At 36.2% G+C, this 14,631-nt stretch overlaps 1 protein-coding gene across 2 annotated transcripts in view; it reads right to left on the bottom strand.

Moving 5' to 3' along the window:
* Positions 1-14,631, bottom strand: part of TRAPPC9 (trafficking protein particle complex 9) — a 964,950-nt gene that overhangs the window by 860,407 nt on the left and 89,912 nt on the right. For both annotated transcript variants that reach the window (XM_027844988.1, XM_027844994.1), the window contains one exon: positions 11,778-11,994. In XM_027844988.1, coding sequence (XP_027700789.1) covers positions 11,778-11,994 — 217 coding nt within the window. The remainder of the gene's footprint in view (positions 1-11,777; positions 11,995-14,631) is intronic.

Genomic DNA, 14,631 nt, shown 5'->3' with positions numbered 1-14,631 from the left:
GAACTATACAAAAATAACTAGAATTTATTTCTTCCCAAAAAGATACAGCTAAAAAAAATAAAAGGGCACACACACTGAGAAAGTAGAGTTGTTGGTATTTTTTCTGTCAAGAAAGAGGTCGTTATTGTAGGAAGTACAATGTAAAAACCCCACAAGTATTCAAAATATTCACTTTTTTTGACAGCAAAAACTGGGAATCAGGTGGATGTCTACTGACAGGGGAGGGGAAACCTGAACAAACTGTTGCCTAAGAATGTAATGGAAGATTAAGTGGATAGGTAGAATTCAAAGAAACACCAAAAGAATTGCAAGAAGTAATATATAGCATAGCCAAGAGAAGAACATAGACAATAAGATTAAATTAAGATGAATGCTGAAGAACTATGAAACTAATTGAAGCCCCAGAGGACATATGAGGAAACAAATCTTCTTTCTTTCAGTAAAGAAACAGGGAAATTTTGTATACACTGTCAAACTTGGTCACTCTGGTTTCTCTTAAGAGTTTTTCTTTGTTACAAGGAAGATTTCATGGAGTGGGAGGACATCCAGAATAAACATAGAATATGGCACAAGATATAAGCTATAAAATGTGTTTTGAAAAAAAGACAAAATAAAGCACACAAGACATAGAGCTCAAGTCCCTTCCCAACCATTTCCTATCTGTGTGACCTTTAGCAAGTCAGTTAAATGAAGTCTCAGTTATCTCACCTACAAAATTTTGCCAACACTATCCATATTATCTGCTTCACAGGTCTGTATCATAAGGATAAAATGAAAACGTATATAAAAAGCATTCTGGAAAATTCAGAAGTGTTTCTACATAGTTTCTTTCCATTATTTCCATCACACGAGTCACTGGAGAACCTTCCTAAAATGGAGGCTTTGGAAACATAGAACTACTCTTTTTCTTCTGCCCTCATCCTTGAAGTTAGTAATTCACCAACAATTCAACAAATATTTATTAAGCCTCTAGCACAGCTTAAACACGACTGGTTCCTAGTCAGGGATGAAGTACAGCTAAACAAGGGTTGGAAAGAACATTATCTGCTTAAAGCCCAAAAATTTTAATTTTTTACAAAAGACTTTAAGATGACAAGCAAAGGGGTAGAGTGGTGGGGAAACCACCTACATGTATACAGTAAACTAGATATTATAGAGCCTAGCCATTCTGTAGGAAGCAGAATAGCAATAGAGATGACCAAAAATTCATAGCAAGCATACTCTAAGGAAAGAGCAAGCAATAAAACCCATGGACAGTGGATATAAACCAAAAACACAAAATAAAAGCAACAAGCAAGAACTAGACAGCCAAATGCAAGGGGGCAAATTTGACCTCATAAGTATCACTGAAAGTCAGTGGGATGAAACCCATGACTGAAATATGATTCTGAATGGGTATGTTTTAGTATCAAAGTAACAAATAAATGAGGGGAAGTCATATTCTATATCAAGAAGATAAACTCATGGAAGGAAATCCAGGAAGCAGAGCAGAAAAACTTCTGGATAAAGAGCATTACAAGAAGAAATAAGGTAATTGTATCACCAGAGTATATCACATGCCAACTAGACAGGAATGAAAAAACATGACAATTCAAGAAAAGGATCACAAGCTTACGGCAGAGGCATGATATAGCAATGATTGGGTGGGAGGAGGGAGAGGCTTCAATTATTTGAGACATCTCCTGGAGTTCTCCCTGCAAAAAAAACAAAAACAAAAACAAACAAACAAACAAAAAAAACCAGCTAGACCTTCTGGCAAAAAAGTGGACTGTGAGTACTTCTTAGATTTTGACTCCCAACCGCACAACATCAAAAAAGAAATGTACCCAATATATATTAATTAAAATTGGAGCAAGAATATGAAAAGTTAAAAAACACTTCTATATAATGAAATGCCTTCTGAAAGAACAATGAAGGACTCTGAAAGCACAGCTCCCCTTAATTGTTCCCAACCTGATGCACACTCATCATAACCAACCCTGATAAACCTACTTCAGGCAACATCCACTGAGGTCCCTGTCACACAGGGTAAGCAAGTTTTCCCTAAAAAGGTAATGAAACTATCTTTGAGACTTAATTGGCCCAGAAGTCTAAGGCTAAAGATACTGATGAATGATTCTGAATTCCTTGGCTACCATGTGAGTCAATACAATCTCCTAATAGAATGCATCTCATCCAAATAAACTAATTAATTCTGCGGGATCAATAGCAAGGAATAGTAATAAGAAACTCTAGTATGATTGAAATGAGAATTTTAAAAAGAAACTAGAATGAAAATTAGTGCAAAAGTTAAAGTTCTCAAATAAGAAGTCAATAAAACAAATAATTAGAAATACATGACAAAATCACTACAAAATAGTCTTTAAAAAAATGACAGATTTTGACTTCAAAAACACAAAAACAGAAGAAAATTTGGCTGATAAAAATCAAAATACAACACTATCAATATATACAAGCACAATACAAGCCAAAGTAACCAACCTTGAAGACAGGATGCACAGAGATAATTTAAGAATCATAGGTGTCCCACAAAAACATGACTTTAAAAGCCTGAATATCATATGCAGGGAAAAATATTTTTAAATTATCCAGAAGTTCCCAGTAAACAGGGAACAAAGTATTGATCAATAAAATCTATAGACTGTCAATAGGTACAAGGTTCAAGTTTAAGTCACCAAGTGTGAAATATTGCACATGACATTATAGTTTGGTCAGTTTTGCTTACCTGTTTTGATTTGTTACAAGGAAGATTTCAATCAATCAACACACATTTATTAAATACTTTTATAATAGGTGCTATGTCTTTTAGACAATAAATGCCCTCGAGTAGCTATTATCTACCAGAGAAACCAATAAGATGCACACAGATAAGTGAATAAAAATATATTAAAAATAAAAACAAAGGGAGGGAAGGGAGCAACTGAGGAAATTTTTCAACAATGTTTTTCCCATGCATATTTTAACAATCATACAAGATCCTTGAAAGATATTACAGAGATAGCTTTGTTCAAAGACCCCCTCATGATATTAATAGCAAAAGAAACTAAAAACAGGGAAATTTACACTTTCCCAAGGTACTAGCCACTGTTAGGAAGAAGTTCAGAACAGTGTTAAAACTGAAGAAAGAATCCCTAGAAATAGTGAACGCTCTGCCACAAGACACTCCTATCCAGATAACATTGTACTGATTAAATCAAACCCCAGAGTATGAATAATGACTCTGTGTGTGGTGTGTGTGTGTGTGTGTGTGTGTATGGAACAACTTATATAGTTCATGTACCAATATATGTGTGTATATGTGTATATGTATCTATGTGTATATATATATATATGTATATATGTATATATATATGTAAATGTATACACACACAAACACACACACACACACACACACACACATCTTGGACACACACTGCAAATGGACAATAAGCTGGGCCCAGAATTGAACAGGAAGTAAATGGGCCAGATTATCTTTAAAATGTTGTACAATTACTAACAAAGCCCAATAACAAGAGATAGAAAAAGAAATTCCATTTAAAGTTACTGTAGACATTATAAAACATTTGGGAGTCCACCTGCCAAAACAAACCCAGGAACTATATAAACACAATTACAAAACACTTTTCACACAAATAATTAGATCTAAATAATTGGAAAAACATCAGTTGCTCATGGGTAGGCCGAGCTAATATAACAAAAATGATAATTCTACCTAAGCTAATTTACTTATTCAGTGCCATACCAATCAAACTAACACAAAAAAAAAATTCATCTGGAAGAACAAAAGGTCCAGAATATTAAGGGAATTAAAGAAAAGAAATGCCAGGGAATGTGGCCTAGCCATACCAGATATTAAATTGTATTATAAAGCAGCAATCATCAAAACCACTTAGCATTGGCTAAGAAAGAGAGTGGTAAATCAGTAGAATAGGTTAGGTATGCAAGACAAAGCAGTCAATGACTACAGTATTCTACTGTTTGATAAACCCAAAGACTCCAGCTTCTGAGATAAGAACTCATGCTCTGACAAAAGCTGCTGGGAAAACTGGAAAATAGCATGGCAGAAACTGGGCACAGACCAATATCTTACATTGTAAACCAAAATAAAGTCAAAATGGGTATATGATTTAAATGGGTACATGAAATAAAGGCTGATACTATAAGCAAACTGGGACAGCAAGGAATAGTTTACCTGTCAGATTTGAAGAGAATGGAAGAATTTATGACCAAAAAAGAGATAGAAAACATTATGACTTGCAAAATGGATAATTTTGATTACATTAAATTGAAAAGTTTTAACACAAACAAAGCCAATGCAACCAAGCATGATTACAAGGAAAGGAGAAAATTGGTAAAGAATTTTTGCAACCAGTGTCTCTGATTAGGACCTCATATCTAAAATACGTAGAGAACTAAGTCAAATTAATAAGAATACAAGTCATTCCCCAATCAATAAATGCTCAAAGGATATGAATAGGTAGTTTTCAGATGAAGAAATTAAAGGTATCTATAACCACATGAAATGCTCTAAATCACTACTGATTAGAGAAATGCAAATCAAAACAACTCTGAGGTACCACATCACACCTATCAGATTGGCCAAGACGACAAAACAAGAAAATGATAAATGTTGGAGAAGATGTGGGAAAATTGGAACACTAATGCATTGTTGGTGGAGTTGTGAACTGATCCAACCATTCTGGAGAACAATTTGAAACTATGCCCAAAGGACTATAAAAATGTGCATACCCTTTAACCCAGTAATAGCATTTCCAGGGCTGTATCCCAAAGAAATCATAAAAATGGAAAAAAGATCCACATGTAAAAATATTTTTATAGCAGCTCTTTTTGTGGTGGCCATGAAATGGAAATTGAGGGGATGACCGTCAATTGGGGAATGGCTGAACAAGTTGTGGTATATGAATGTAATGGAATACTGTTGTGCTATAATAAATGGTGAGCAGACAGACTTCAGAAAAACCTAGAAGGATTTATATGAACTGATACTGAGTGCAGTGAGCAGAACCAGGAGAACATTGACATTACCAGTCACATTATGTGATCACTGATTTTGATAGACTTAGCTCTTCTCAGCAATACAAGGATCTAAGACAATTCCAAAAGACTCATGATGGAAAATGCTATCCACATCCAGAGAAAGAATTATGGAGTCTGAATGCAGATCGAAGCATACTATTTGCTCTCTCTCTCTCTCTCTTTTTTTTTGTTTTGTTTCTTCTTTCTCATGGTTCCTCCCATTCATTCTAATTCTTTTTCACAACATGACTAATGTGAAAATGTTTAATAATAATGCATATGTAGAGCCTATATCAGATTACATGCCATCTTGGGAAAGGAGAAAGAAGGGAGGGGGAGAAAATTTAAAACTCAAAAGCTTATGGAACTGAATGTTGAAAACTGAAACTAAATAAATTAATTTTTTTAAAAAAGGGTGGAGGGTGGGAGTTCTATAGGTGTTCTAATGATTCCATGCTTCTCCCTGAAACAAAGTTCCATTTTGGTAACACCAATATACTTTCAGTGATGTTTTACAGTCCTGTACAACCTGAGTGAGTCACAGAATACTATAATCTCCAAAAAAGGGAAGCTGAAGGTCACCAAAAGAGTAATGAAGAGGCACATGGCAGGCAAAAACAGGTTAAAACACATTACAAATAAGGAATTATCCAGAAATGGGGTAAAAGAAAAATGTATAACTAGAAAAATGGTTCTGCTGGTCACGTGGTAAAAAGGAGAAATAGCAAATGGGCAGTCAACATGTTCCAATAGTACATAATGTTTAAAAAAACATGAGGAAGCTCCCCAGCATTTTGGATGGACCCCCGATGGTAGCTCTGTGAAAAGTCATGGACAAAAGTCACAAAAGATGAACAGATATATAAGAGTTACAAGAAGAGCCTCCATATAAATGAGTTTACAGATCCCTTGGAGCATCTGAGTATTACTGTTAGGCTGAGACTCAGTAGCACAGGATCCATAATTGGGATATATACGTTATCTAAAATGAACTAGATAGATAAAAGGGCAAGTCACTTAAATGACTGCCTGCCTCAGTTTCTCTCCTGTAAAATGGGGATAATAATAGCACTTACCTCCCAGAATTGTTGTGAGAATAAAATCAGATATTTGTAAAGCAATTTGCAAACCTTAAAAGTGCTTTAAAAAGCTATTATTATTTTTTAGTACTATTATTAGGAGAGCTGCAATATACACTAAGGAAATCTACTCATATAGAAATCCAGTGGAATGGGGAAACACGATAGAAAAAGAATGCTGGGTGTAATCTGACAGATACCACTGATTCTGTGGGAACAGATTTAAGAGTTCAGAAAGAATAAATGGAATCCTATGGCCTAAAATTCTAAAGGAAAAATCAGCCCAAGAAGGGTAAGGAGCTATCAGAAATGAAATTCTGAAAACACATGAAGAAACAAAATCCAATAAGAAGGAAACTGGAAAGCAGCACAGCAAAGTAGAAAGAGCTTGGGAATTGAAATCAGCAGATCTGGGGCCAAATTCCAGTTCTGTTACTTATTATCCATGTGACCCTGGGCAAGTCACATCACTTTTCTAGGCCTCAATTTCCTCTTCCATAAAATTGGAATGACAGTACCTACCCCACATGATTGTTGTGAGGGTCAAATGAGATAGTATTTATAATGCACTTTGCACAGTGCCTGGCACATAGTAAGTAATAAGACAGGTAGTAGGTAGATAGATAGATAGAAAGAAAGAAAGAAAGAAAGAAAGAAAGAAAGAAAGAAAGAAAGAAAGAAAGAAAGAAAGAAAGAAAGATAAATAGATGGATGGATGGATGGATGGATAGAGAGATGCTTATTCCTTTCTCCCTTCCTTCCCCCTCCAACTCTTTTCCCCCTTATCCTAGATGCAAGATTATGTTTGCAGACCAGCAAGCAGGCCAGTTTGGCTAGAGCACAGTACGTGAAGGAGAGTAATATTCAACAAATCTGGAAAGACTAGCCAGAGTGAGCTCCTTAATGTCAGGATGCTAGAAGAAGAGACTTTTCCAATCTGAGTTCCTTCTCTTGCTCTGTGACTCTTCAGGGCTGACAAAAAACTAACAGTGGCTTTTGGAAGAATAGATGCTCAGGGTGGTTCAGTTGCCAAACCCTCCTGGAAGATGGGACATTCAAGGTTCATATGGTGACTCAAAAACCCCAACAGAAAGCAGAAGAAGAAAAAAAAAAACAAGCATCAAGATTGCTTAGAGAGGTGGTACGAAGACACCAGAAGGATGAAAAGAACCTACAGCCAGTCTGGCAGAGGCCTATCCAGCTTTTGCTGTGACTATCTAATGGGAAATTTTCAACCAGGAGCAGATTAAGAAAGGTAAACTTCTGGCTGATTTGTCCAAATGCCTGGACTTGACTGTGATCTATAGCAGACCAGAAAATACAAAGAAGCTGACCAAAGGCCAGGTGATTGGCAGGCACTTTGATGGCAATGGGGAGGTTGAGGAATACTTCCAGGCTTTAGTTGCACCAATGATCAGTGTCCAACTTGCCCTGCTACTTTGAAAACTTCCTCACCTACTTTCTACCCCAGAAAGCCCCTGATGAGAAAGACTACTTGCTATGCTTGCCCTTGGGTCACATCTCAATGGATGGGATGATAGTGGCCAACCAAGGCTGAAGTTGCCAGAATACATTTATCGAAACACTGGGCTTGGCACCTTTAAGCACACAACTACAAAGTACACCTCCCTCCTCTCCGAACACAGCAGAAAGACTATACATGGTTCCAAAATCTCACCTGAGGAGTATAAGAAGCTTGACTTGGCCCAGGACCTGACCAATATAGTCTATTTCTACACCATTAATCCAGACCAAGAAGTGGAACTGATCATGAAACTCAACCCTAAGGCCAGGACGCTGAACAGTGGCTCAGAATAGCACAAATAGGCCTCTGAAGACTGGAGAATACCTCTGCTGCTTCCTTCCTACCCTGCCATCATCTTGATAGAGGAGGATATTTCAAAAGCTTCAAATGGGAGCAAGTAGCCCGTTGGCTTTTGTTTTTGGTTCTTGGGTTTTTTTAAGCCATTGTACTTAGTCTCAAATCAAACCTTCATGTCTTTGTGTTTTAGAATTCAACATTTCTTATTCAAGTATGATGAAAGTCTTCATCAACACACCACTTGAAAAATCAGCCAAAAACCTTAATGACAACTAGAGCTGCTTCTGAAGCAGTATAGGCCATTCAAATAAAGCCCCTTCATCATGAAGTAGTTGCCAGTCTCCACTGTCTAAATGGAAATTACAGTGAGTTATATTGTATTTAAATACTATTTACCTATGTATCTCTTTGACATGTTTCATCCCTCCCAAAGCTCAAGCAATACAAAACAAACTATATGTCTGTAACTACTATTATCAAAGGCAAAAGTAAAGCGGCTAAGAATAACATTTCTTATTTTCCCCTCCTAAATATTTTAAAATTAAAATCCATACAATAAACATTTTATTACATGTTGGAGACTAGTAAGCATTCTTCTGAGAACATTACATGATATTTACTTAGAGAAACAGGAAGAAAAGACCAATCTGGTGCAAAATAATTTCTCCTGCCCTTCAATAGGATGACACATTTTAATATTTCCCCACCTTTTATAATAGTAATTTCCTCCCAGAGAACCAGATGAAAAATTACCACTCAACTAGTACTAAATTTAAAATGTCAAAGATTTTGAAAATGAATTCAGATAAATTATAAGGATTTGGCTCTAGGTATCATCACCTTTCAAAGTCTCCACTCCAATCCAAATTAGGATACAATTCTATCACACCAAATAATTTCTAAGAATTTGCAAATGCCATTTTATTCTTCATAACCACCAAAGAATTTTGCCTGCAGTTACCTCCATGATAAGATGCAATGCTAGCTTCCACAAGGGCAGAGGCAATGTGTATTATATACCTCTCTAACTCCAGGGCTCAGCCTAAGGAGAAGATGCTCAATAAACATTTGATCATAATAAGCTGAAAAGCTATGAATAGGCCAGACAAGTTTTAAAGAATGAAGGTAAGGAGGGCCAGAAGAAAATAAGCCATTTCATCCACTAACTTGTACACAGTTCAGGCAGCAGGGAAAGTATGATGTGGTGGGAAAAAAAAACATTGGACTTGGAACAAGAGCTGAGTTCAATCTTAACTCCTGTTCCCACAATGAAGAGCCAGCCATTTCACTTCTCTGTGACCCTATTTTCTCATCAGTAAAATAGAAAGACTAATACTCGTTCTACCAGCCTTACTGGGTTCTTGGAATAAAAGCATTTTATAAACCATCCAATACTGTATAAATAGGAGTTATTATTTGGAATGTTATTATTATGCTGCAACCCTACAACATCAGTAGCATCTAGTTTAAAAGAAATAAATCACATAACCTGGCTTTTCTATCTCTGTGATGCTAAATAGCTAACTTGACTGATTTTTTTTTTCCTCCGCATCAAAATAACCAGTCATTTTCACACTTCAGTCTAAGCCTTTCCCTGCTATAACGGTAGAGGAAAAAAATATCTCCTCGATATTTGGGGCCATCCTCTGTGCAGAGGCTGAAAAGGTAAAATATGCTCCAAGTTAAAGCAGGGCCAAAAGCACAACTAGGACCAAGGCACAAAAGCTTTGGTTTCAACTTGAACTAGTCCTAAGATCCCTTTCAGCTCCCACATCCTTGTTTTATGAAAAGGCACAATACAATTCAACAAACATCTATGAAGCACCTACTATAGTCAAGGAAAGCACCATACCATGCTTTGACTTTAGAAAATACAAATGCACATATCACTATAAATATTATTAAACATTTACTTAATACCTAATATGTGCAAGGCAACATAAGAACATCAACAAATTTAACTGCACTTTAAATCTGATGATTTAGATTTCTTCAATCACCTCTTTGAAATTATTTTCTCACCCTGAAAAATTCCTTGAATAATTCCTGTCTAATTTCCACACAGGATAACTGAGAGATCAAAAGAGATCATGGATATGAAAATTTTTTGTAAAATGTAAAACGATACAAATATTAGTCATAATTTTTATCACCAATCTATATAACTGGAGAGCATTCTGAGGTTCTGATTCCTTTGCCCCAATTTTTAATAATAATAATAATAATAATAATGGTAATAATAATAATAATAATGATAGCTAACATTTTTATAGTGCTTTAAGATTTACAAAGTGTTTTACATATATTACCTCATTGAATCCTCACAACAACCCTGTAGGGTAAGTGATATTATTATCCATGTTTTAGAGATGAGCAAATTGAAGCAGAGAGAGGTTAAGTAGCTGGCCTAGTGTCACAAAGCTAGTAAGAGTCTGAGGTACGATTTGAACTCAAGTCATCCTTACTACAAATCCACTGTTCAATCCATAGCACCACCAAGATGTCTAATCAAGATTAGTAATCAAAGATTGCTTTCAGTTTTTTGTTTTTTGTTTTTTTTTTTTTTTTTGGCAAGGCAATTGGGGTTAAGTGATTTGCCCAGGGTCACACAGCTAGTAAGTGTTGTGTCTGAGGCTGAATTTAAAATCAGGTCCTACTGACTCCAGGACTGATACTCTATCCACCTCACCATGTAGCTGTCCCCTTGGTCTCATTTTAAATAGTGAAAGTATTTGATTAGAAAATTTAATTTTCAAACTAAATAGGCATTCCTACATCACTCAAAACTTAGGTCAAAGAACCAACAACCAATGTGTATGGAGGTCTTGTAAAAGCTACTAAACCCTTGAGGGGAAGACCGTGTATTCTTTATCTTTGTATTTCCCAGAGCCATATTTATATATTAGTAGTTCCTACTACATATGCACAGCATGGTGCTGGGCAATGGGAACCAAAGAAGACCTGAATTCAGTCCTACTTCTGATGCAGACTGGCCACGTGACCCTAAGAAAATCATTTGATCTCTCAGCATTTGATCTCTTTTAGGCAACTCTCTAAGACTTTAAGTTTCAGAAAGAGTGGCTACCTACATTAGGAGAAGGAGTCTCCTCACCTAGGAGTTCCCTATAAAAATGAAATCACCAGTCCAGTCCCTTTCCCGTGTATTCAAAGAAATATATACATATAGATACCTAAGTGTGTATGAAAATATATACAAAGTGTCCCAAAAGTCTTAGTACATTGTTAAGCTTTGTTATTAATTAGCTTTGTATCCCTAGCTTTAATAGCCTAAAACTTTACTAAGGTCTTTACCATACCCTATATGTGTATTTAGATACATAGAGATAATGATACAGGCTGCCCTGAAAAAGGATTGTACTCCTAAAGTATCTCTTTGTATCTCTAAATGTATCTCTTTGCAAGGAAAAAGATACACACACACACACACACACACACACACACACACTAGATGTCCTCTCGTTGCTAGAGCTTTCCCTCTGTGACTACCTTCACTTTACCCTGCATATGTCTTATATGTTATAGATGTCTGCAAATTGTTTCCCCTATTCAGCTGTGAGCTCCTTGAAAGCTCAAACCATTTTTTGCCTTTCTTTGTATCCCCAGAACTTAGCAGAGTGCCTAGCACACAATAAGTGCTTAATAAACGCTTGCTGATTCATTGTTGACATTAAAAAACAAAAACAAAAACAAAAAAAAACCAGCAATCACAGTTTGCACTCAGGTTTCATACAAGCTGGATATGAATAAAAATTGAGGTCGTATTCTTAGCAACTAGTGAATTAATAAATATCTTTTACTCCAACAGGATTAGAACTTACCTTTGTTGAAGTCCTTGGGATCCAATGACAAACTATAGCCAGGAAGAGTCTCCAAGAGCAGTTTGTAGCAAGCCCTCCATCCAGGCTCTGCAATACTGGGGGCCACACACTGCATTGCTGCTACCCGCTTGAAGAAAGCAGATTTGCGATGGAAACCAATTAGCTCATAGAGCTCAGAAAGAATGCTGTAACGCTGGATTTTCTCTTCTTCTGAAAGCTGAAATACATAAAGAAACAAATAAAATTTGTACAAGTTCTCCGTGAATAATGCAGAGAGCACACATAAAATGTTTATTTTTCTTTAAGTACAAAAGACAGATATGAAATATCATAAAAAATAAGATCCTTGATACATGTATTAATACATTAGTAGAAATATCACACTGATTTTGGCCCCATGTCTAATTCTAAAAACTCTTCTAACACCTACTTCCTAAACTTTGGCCTTTCTTTTCTGCTAATAAGGTCTATATTCCTTGGTATATTTATAAGATACATATTCTGAAAGATAACTATTGTAACTCAAGGCATACCATAAATAATACCATTTGTTAATTCTTAGAAAATATGCTGATAATGAAACACTGCAAGAGATTAATTCCATAGGAACAATGTTTAGCCACATACAGTGAACGATATGGTGTTAGAACCACAGAATTAAGAGACTGAAGGAGGTCTTTAGACCACCTCACAACTGAACAGGAATCTTCTCTATAACACCCCTGGATAAGTCTTCATCCAGATCCAGCATGATAGGAACCATACAGTAATGAGGAACCAATTAATTTCACTTTTACATGTAACAGTCCCTCAAAATACTTGAATGCAGTTATCATGTTGTCCCCCTTCATTCTAAAATCCTATAATGCTATGATCCTAGTAAAAGAAAGCAGTATATCGCCAAATAAATATAAATGCACATTAGAATATGAAAGGTATGAAGAAGAGTTTCAAAAGTTCTAGGAGACACAACAAGGGACCAAGGTTAGGTAAGGTCACTCGCAGGAATGGTTATCAGGAAAAGCTTCATGGATAAGGTAGCCTGAGCTGGACCTTGAAGGAAGGAAAGGATAGGTAGAAAAAGGAAGACACAAATGGGTAAAGGCATAGAGACAAAGAAAGGACAGAATTAGGGAGGAAACACAGGACGTCTTCATTATCCAAGCATAGTTAGTATAAGGGAAAACAAAAAACACTTAAAGTGAATCCACTTAAAAGAGGATACATTTCAACATAAATAGGGAATAATGAGTATGAAATGAAATCTAAAATTAAAATAAGTTTATCTTATATTTAACAAAATATAGATAATTCTATCTTCTAATTCTTAAAATAAATTTTAATTTTTATCATAAAAATGCACGAAGCGTTGTTTGGTTTGGGAGTTATAATTTTATTACAAAATTATATGATAAAACAATAAAAACATCCTTCAGTCCATGTCTGACTGGTATAATATGATAATAAAGAGGTTTATTGTCGCAAAAATATTTGAGGGCTTCAACAATTTTCTAAGAGCCTCTCTTTTTTGAAGCACCTTTTAATAATCAGCAAGAGAAACTGACCTACAAAGAATGGGTGGGGACAAAAGCTAGTGTTAAGCAGGGACACATGTTTGAACAAAGGCTAATTTGATAAGTGGTCAGTTCTTTAGTGAATATCTTCACATGATGGTGACTTTTACTTCTCTATGTGTCATGAAGAAGCAGAGTGGTACAGTGAATGGAGAGCTAACCTCCAAGCTAGACTGAAGAGACAGCATGGTATAGGACCATGGTGTGACCTGAGCAAACTACCTAACCTCAGTAGCTGTCCAAAACTAAAAAGTACAAAAATGCTGCCCATTTGCATTTGTGGAAAGAGCCTCCTCACTAGGAATTCTACACAATGGTTAAGTCACAAGAATAGGGCGAAACAACATGCAACTTCGTGACTATAAGGACTCAGATAACAAGAAATCTAGTAGTAAAGGTTGTCCAGGATACAGAGTGGATGCTAGGGAGAATTATGAATTAAGGCTAGAAAGGTAGACAAAAACTATATGAGAAAAGACCTTGAAATCAATGTTTTTATTCAGCAGGCAGTAGAAAACCATGGATGATTTTGGAGCAGGAGAGTGTTTATAATCAGACCTATGCTTTCAGAAGACTATAAACAGAACAGTGTGGAGGAAAATTTAGAATGGAGAAAGGCTGGGTCACGAGGAAGTTAAGGGGCTAGAAAAATAAAACAGGTAGGAAATAAGAGCCTCAATGAAGGTAATGACTGTAGGATGGAAAGGAATTATTAAGACTTCAGACAATCATCAGTTCATACAGATTCAATTATCATCTCTATGCCGATGGTTCTCAAATCTACATATTCAGCCCTAAACCTCTCTGACTTCCAGTCACTGTTCTCCAACTGCCTATTGGACAGCTAGAACTGGATATCCAAAACTGAATTTATTATCTTTGCCACAAACCCTCCCCTCTTCCTAACTTCCCTATGACTGGTGAGTGAACCAGCATCTACTCAGTCACCAGACTTGTAACCTAGGTGCTGACCAAGACCTGTCAATTTTGCCTTCATAATATCTCTCAAATACACTGCCTTCTGTCCTCTGACACTATTACATAACCCTGGTGCAAGCCCTCATCACCTCATGCCTAGACTATTACAATGGCCTACTTGTTGTTCCCCACGCCAATCCATCCTCTGCTCAGCTGCCTAGTTGATCTTCTTAAAAATACAGGTCTGACCATGTCACTTCCCCTATTCAATAAACTCCAGTGGTTCCCTACTATCTCCAGAATCAAAAATAAAATGCTCTATTTGGTGTTCAAAGGTCTTTGTAACCTGCATCCCACCTACT

Source organism: Vombatus ursinus, unplaced genomic scaffold, assembly GCF_900497805.2.
Source record: "Vombatus ursinus unplaced genomic scaffold, bare-nosed wombat genome assembly UNPS02005236.1, whole genome shotgun sequence".
Taxonomy (NCBI): Eukaryota; Metazoa; Chordata; class Mammalia; order Diprotodontia; family Vombatidae; genus Vombatus; species Vombatus ursinus.
The sequence above is the reverse complement of the archived record's forward strand: the minus strand, read 5'-3'. Positions and strand labels throughout refer to the sequence as shown.